The sequence below is a fragment of the Hydra vulgaris genome, chromosome 10, assembly GCF_038396675.1.
Source record: "Hydra vulgaris chromosome 10, alternate assembly HydraT2T_AEP".
Classification (NCBI taxonomy): Eukaryota; Metazoa; Cnidaria; class Hydrozoa; order Anthoathecata; family Hydridae; genus Hydra; species Hydra vulgaris.
In genome coordinates, this window is record NC_088929.1 from 5447501 (window position 1) to 5455000 (window position 7500).

Sequence of the window (7500 nt, forward strand, 5' to 3'; positions counted from 1 at the left end):
TATATGAATTACATCTTTGCTTCAATAACAGATCTATCAACAGTTAATAACAGCACATTGATTATAACATACATTTGTTATCTTTTTAATTTAGGCAAATATGATAGCAGAGTTTACTTTTGTTCTACAATTTTTTCAAGTTTAGAGTTCATAAAAAATTTGTTAGAGTTTATAAAATAAGCGAAAGATTGAATATATAGAGACTTCCAGACTTCTATTGAAAGTAGGTTCATTAATTCAAATTTTTTACTAAGAAAAACAATTTAAATGATTTATGTAAATATTGTTGGATAATCTCAAGCTTGACAGCTAGAGATTATCCAACAATATTTACATCACAATATTTACATCACAATATTTACATCACAATATTTACATCACAATTTCGGACTCTGTCTTAATGAAAAAACCAACTCAAAAGTGAAAACAGTATTCAATACTAAAACAAATGAATTTTATAGAGAGAATAAAATTAGGACGAAAAAATTGGTGACCGCATTAAAGGGAAGCATACTTAGTAGATGTTAACTTAGCAACAAATTGTATACATGGTTTCCATGAGAGTCAGTTGTGAAAGATAATCCAAGAACACATACGGTTGAGAACTTAATAACAGTGTTGCTATTCATAAAAGGAATATCAACAATATTTTGATGATTTTTAGCAGTGAGCAACTTAGTTTTGTTTTGTTTAAAGATCTGCTTTCATTGCTAGTCCCAAATCGTCATAGAAGAAAGTTTAGATTTAAGATTAGCTGCCTTTTAATAGGCATCATATTTAAATTTCAAAATATGCTGTTTAAAAGTGATAAATTTTTGTCAAGACTAAAATATATAGTCAGCAAATAGAGCCACTTTAGAAAAAAGATTATCATAAAAATCAATAATATAGTTGAGAAGATTAGTTGATATTCAAACTATGGGGTAGAATGATGTTTGATTAAAAATTAACAAGAAGAAATAAAAGCTTCAAATGAGATTATTCAAATGAGACTTTCAAGATTAATGTGTTGTATAAGATATGAGATAAAATGAAACATAGTTGTTTCACTTCTTACATAAAGTAGTTAAATAAATTATGTTAACTTTTACTTTTATATTTTTTCCTAAATACAGTATGTAGCTAATATTGTTACAAAAAAAAAAAAAGTATATCTGCTATATGTATGCTATTCTTAGTTTTACAGTGTGATGATCTTACATCATTTCTTATTGATACATGTTTTTAACAATAAAAGAAAGCTGTCAGTTTTCTGTTATTATTAAAGTTATCTTTTGTAGACTTCAACAGTGCACTGCACAATTTGCAATAACATAATTATATTATTTGTAATTATGTTTTATTTTAGAGTAATAAGTATAAATGGTAAAATGATACATCAGCTAAGGAATCATTTCACAATATCAAGTCTTGATATTGTGAAATTTTTGTCAAGTCTTTATCCGGCTCTTGGGATGACTCTTTGTTGTCTTGGTATTGGTCTTGACATCTTGAGTCTTGGTCTTGAGCCCAAATGTCTTTGTCTTAGTCTTGGTCATGACCTTTACTGTCTTGACTACATCTCTGGTTTTATTACAAATATTAAATAAGAAAACAGAGAAAGTCTAGGTAAATAAACCATGCATTTAATTTCCTGCAATTTTTTTTTACAATGTTTTTACAAGTTTTTTTTTTAAAAGTTTTTTCTACAATGTTTTTGCACAAAAATTTTGCTAACACTGCACTGAAATTTGATTACTTGGGTAGATATTAAAGTTGTTTCATGCCTCATGACTTTAATACACCAATCAGAATTACACCTCTTTTAACTGCTTTCAATTGAAATATTTTAAATGAAAATTTTTTGATCTCTATAAGATGACAGCAATGTATATTTTGTTTGCCAATTTTTGCTTAAATAAATAATAAAAACTATCTTGATTTCATAACTTTAAAGACAAATGCTGCATCAATAGGAATTACAAAATCTAGTTTTCATGCTTTATTGGGGTATGTGCGAACTTGTGTATTCAACCACAGATTTCAATTTACTGTAATATTCAATAACTTCACTCTTTCCTTTATGCTTATACTGTTTGTCTGGTGCATGAATGAAAGTAAAATGTTTTTTTTGTACCTTTTTGACATCATGCAATAAATTTACAAATATATCTAATGTTTTCACCAACATTTTTGCATTTTACATGCACTTTACCAACAGTGGTGGTGTTTTTCAGTTTTTCTGCTCGCTGTTAACTTGTAAAATAGTTGTCTATATTATGTTTCTACCTTTATCTAGAAAAGGATGAAAGGGTTCAATGGATACAGCTTCTTTTAAAAAATGCCTTGTTGTTTTTCAGAATTGGTAGTTGAAATACATAAACTATTCAATATATCAAAAGTTCAAATTTTTCAGATTTTGTCAAAATGTATTAAAGAATCATCACTCCGTCACATAGTCAGGTCAAAGTCAGTCTAATCATTACAGCCTCAACAATATTACAGTAGTGGTGTAGTGGTTGGTGTAGTGGTGCAGTGGTTGGTGTAGTGGTTGGAATCGTTTACATCATATTGAAGCGCTAAATATGGCTATCAATTTTTTAACATATTTCTTTAGTGTGTTTGCATATTGCTTTATTTTCTTTGTTCAATACATATAGTCTATAAAAGATATCTTATTCATGGAGAGAAATGATTCAAATGTTCTTTCTTTATTAAACATTATTATGTATAATAAAGAAAGAACATTTTGAGTACAAATTTGAGTACAGTGGAGGTGTTTTCATGGAGTAGTGCATCGTAATCTCATTTTTCTTCATTTAAGAATCCAAAGGAAAACGCTAGAAACTCAATTGTAAATATTAAATTTCTCTTGTCAAGTAACTTAACAACTGTCCAGATTTCAGATGTAAAGCATTTTTATTAGTTCTGATATTAATAATATTTTTTTAGCCAAATAAGTAATTATTTGTAAATTTTTTTTCCAACGTAAATGAAATAAAGTGTTTATATTTATGAAAAGCCTTCTGTGTTCATTTAATGGATAATTTAATTAATAAAATTAAATAAAGAATATAAATTAACTTGAAAAAAGTTTATCTATTTGTTTAGAACTGCTGCTTTTGGCATGCACAACAAGCTGGTTATTTAAATTAAGTATGCAATTAAATATAGTTTGTGTGTTTTTAAGAAAGTTCTTGATTGTGCGTGAAAACTGTGAAAAAGTAGTCAGTTATGTATGAGTATCCTGCCTTAATATTTCTAAGACACCAATGTGCCTTAATCCGTTTATCCAGATATCTTGTCCATTACCCCAGTACTACACATCCCCTAGCTACCTGTTTCCGCTCCTCCTAAAAGGGTGCTAGACAGGTAATTGATTTTTTTGTAAAACAATTGTTTGTCTATTCCGATGGCTCACTGTGCATCTTAAAGATGACTTCATGAGTTTCAAAATGTTGTTTAGTGCCTAAAAGTATGTCTGTGGGTTGGAAGCCATTTTTAGGCTTTAAAATAGTGTTATTCCTCATGAGCTTTAAAGGCAATATCACAAAACTTACATATTTCCATTTTCCTCTTGGACGCTAATGATTCTAAGGCACTACATGGCAAAAAGAACTAATCTTGTATTGCTGATAAAACCCTGAAAAAGTATATATGTAAAACTGTGCTTTAAGTTAGGCCTTACCAAACGTTTTTCAACTGCTCTTGATAAAGTGAGTGCTCTTAAGTACCTCTAGCTCTTTTTCTGAAGCAGTCTGAGGCAAATGTTAGAGGTAGTATCTTTGTAGGACCACTTATCTAAAAGAATAAAGTATGTGACATGTTGGTCAAACTTCTGAACAGAATGGAGAGTGTCTTGAAACAGCTTCATTGCAGTTGTTCATGGCCTAATAAAGTTTTTTTTTAATGTTCTTTTAGTAAGCAATGGATGTGACAATGGTTGGATAGAGTATGGAAACTATTGCTATATTTTCCAAAATAAAACTTCGCATGGGAAAACTTGGAGAGATGCCTCTTTATCATGTCAAGTCATGGGTGCAAATATATTGAGTATTGAGGATCAAACGGAAAATTTTTTTATTAAAAACATTCTTAAAAATGATAGCATGCAAAAAGAGAGTTACTGGATTGGTAAGATGATTATTTTTGTATATACTTTATATGTATTTTTGTATGTATGTTGTATTTATTTTTGTATTTATTTTGTATGTATTTTTGAATGTATTTTGAATGTATTTTTGTATGTATTTGTATGTATTTTTGTAGGCATTTCATTTTATGTCTTGACTTAAACAAGTTATACATATGCTATATATGTTTAAAGATAAAAAAATATACATAATTTATATTGTGAAATTTATTTATAAAAGGACTAAATGATGCTTGCAATAACAGAGAGTTTAAGTGGTCGGATAACACAAATCCACAGTTCTTAAATTGGTTACCAAAACGTCCTAACAATGCTGAAAGAGGTGAGAATTGTGTGGAAACAAATGATATTGGTTGGAATGACAATGATTGTGACGTTAAAAATGGGTTTATTTGTAAATCTGTAAAAGGTAAGGTAAACTATGAGTGCTTATTAAATATCACATCCCCTCCCCCTGCACTAGTTTTTAGTATATTTTGTTTTTGTTTTGCTTTGTGAACAATTAACTAAATTTAGAGTTTTAACAAATACGTTGCTTTGCTTAGAAACAAGATACTAAGTAAGTACTTTAAGCTTAAAAAAAGAGAAAAAAAAGATGAGCTGAAGGGTTAAAGTTTTAAATAAAATTTTTAATAATATTTATTTTTTAATGAAACTAATTGTCATGTTTATTAAAATATTTTTAAATCTTGGCATTCTTACACTGTCTTGAAATTTATTCAAAGATTTGCAAATGTTCAAAGTTTACAAATGTTTTTAAACTCAAAGAAAGCAAATGTTCTTTTGTATTATGATTTTTTTGTTTTTTGCACCTACCAAAAACTAAAAAAATGCCTGAAGGGAAATGATAAGCTAAAGAAATAGCATGACTACTATATAAAAATATTTTATTTGTATTCACCTCCCAAAAAGTCCTAAAGAGCATAGTAAGTTTAAGTGGTCGGATAACACAAATCCACAGTTCTTAAATTGGTTACCAAAACGTCCTAACAATGCTGAAAGAGGTGAGAATTGTGTGGAAACAAATGATATTGGTTGGAATGACAATGATTGTGACGTTAAAAATGGGTTTATTTGTAAATCTGTAAAAGGTAAGGTAAACTATGAGTGCTTATTAAATATCACATCCCCTCCCCCTGCACTAGTTTTTAGTATATTTTGTTTTTGTTTTGCTTTGTGAACAATTAACTAAATTTAGAGTTTTAACAAATACGTTGCTTTGCTTAGAAACAAGATACTAAGTAAGTACTTTAAGCTTAAAAAAAGAGAAAAAAAAGATGAGCTGAAGGGTTAAAGTTTTAAATAAAATTTTTAATAATATTTATTTTTTAATGAAACTAATTGTCATGTTTATTAAAATATTTTTAAATCTTGGCATTCTTACACTGTCTTGAAATTTATTCAAAGATTTGCAAATGTTCAAAGTTTACAAATGTTTTTAAACTCAAAGAAAGCAAATGTTCTTTTGTATTATGATTTTTTTGTTTTTTGCACCTACCAAAAACTAAAAAAATGCCTGAAGGGAAATGATAAGCTAAAGAAATAGCATGACTACTATATAAAAATATTTTATTTGTATTCACCTCCCAAAAAGTCCTAAAGAGCATAGTAACTTGTTGTTCTAACCGTTGTTTTTGTTTTTTACCCACCTTTAAAGCTTTAAACTGTACGAGTAAGAAAAACATAAAGATTGGATAGAATTCCAAAGTATTGATGCGCAAGGAAAGAAATGGGTCAGGGCTTGAATTAACTTAAAAAAACGTAATTGCAATAAAATTTTTTTTTGAAATTCTTAAAACATCCCTCTAACCTCCTTCTCTGTTGCATTGCAGTTAAGTGGTAGTGACGAGGGGGGGGGGGGGTTTGTGTTTGAACAAAATTGTATCTTTTGTATATTAGTTTGCAATTGCTATTTTTTAAACATAATATCTCATAGTAATATTTAAATAATATCTCCTAGTAATTGTTTTTACTTAATATATTATTTAAAAACGCAAGAGTAAAAACATAAGTCCTACAATATTTAAACCATTTAAAACAGTTATAAGAAACTATTTAAATGTTATTTAATGCTGACTATAAAACACGTTTTATTTTTACTTCTGAATGAGATACAAGATTTATTAAACTAAAGTTATTAAAACATAGCATCTGACACCATCATTTGACATTTTGCAATTATAAAAAGTTGTTTATTCTCAAAAGAGTCGTTCTTGCAAAAAAATGGTTATGAATAAAAGTAGCAGCTGATCAAGAAGATAAATACAATAAAGACCTTTTGGTTGTTTTTAACTTAAGACTTGAGTTAAAAAACAACAAAAAGGACTGGCAATGCTAACCTGAAAGTGTTTCCGATCAGCAAAAAAATGCCAACCTTATTTCTATGTTTTATGTAACCCCTTTGTGTCAATTTTTTTTTGCTGACCTGATGCTGACCTCTAACAGTTTGAGATTGGCAATAAATTGCTGACCTTATTTTTCCTAATTACAATGGTTGTATATATATATATATATATACATATATATATATATATATATATATATATATATATATATATATATATATATATATATATATATATATATATATATATATATATCTATATATATTCTCGCTTTCCTGACAACCCTAATCATTTTTTTTTTTTTTTTTTTTTGTTATTTCACCTCCCCAAGGCCCAGAAGGCCACTACAGATGAGGAGGCTACTTAATTGTGGTTATAACCCTCTCTCAACTCTATAACTCCGAAACACGAACCTTGACGAACAAGGCCGCTGCGCGGAGAAACAAGTTGAGCGCGGTACTACCAGGGACGTGGTGGGGATCGAACTCGGAACCTCTCGCTTATGAAGCGAGCGCTCTACCACTACACCACTACCACATTTACCTTCTCTACTCGACTTATGTCTTGTTTTTGATCCTAGTCAGTGCTCAGTTTCTCCACATTCACCCTTAGGTGCTTCTGATCACAGTTTGATCTCTTTAAAACTAATATCTCATTCTTCTTCATCACCTGAATACCCCTATTATCGAACCTCTTACAACTACAGTAAAGCTGACTGGGATTCTTTCCGTGATTTTCTTCGTGATGGCCCTTGGGTAGAAATCTTTCAACTTCCTGTCGACAAATGTGCTTCTTACATAACTTCGTGGATTCAAGCTGGCATGGAATCTTTTATTCCCTCTCGACGATTCCAGGTCAAGCCTCACTCTCCTCCATGGTTTTCCTCACACTGTGCTGCTGCGATTGCCAATCGAAACTGTTACTTCCATATTTATCAGCAAAACAATTCTCCAGAAAACAGACGTCTGTTTATTACTGCTAGAAACAATTGTAAAAAGGTTTTGTCTAATGCCAAAACCCGCT

The 7500-nt window shown here is 29.4% G+C and overlaps 1 protein-coding gene across 5 annotated transcripts in view; it reads left to right on the forward strand.

The window, feature by feature from the left end:
* LOC136085753 (uncharacterized) overlaps positions 1–7500 on the forward strand; it is a 207903-nt gene that overhangs the window by 38702 nt on the left and 161701 nt on the right. For 4 of the 5 annotated variants that reach the window (XM_065807143.1, XM_065807146.1, XM_065807144.1 and 1 more), the window contains exons 4-5: positions 3901–4113; positions 4353–4541. In XM_065807143.1, the coding sequence (XP_065663215.1) occupies positions 3901–4113; positions 4353–4541 (402 nt within the window). Of the gene's footprint in view, positions 1–3090; positions 3136–3900; positions 4114–4352; positions 4542–7500 lie in introns of all 5 variants that reach the window. The other variant, XM_065807145.1, reaches the window with a different exon arrangement.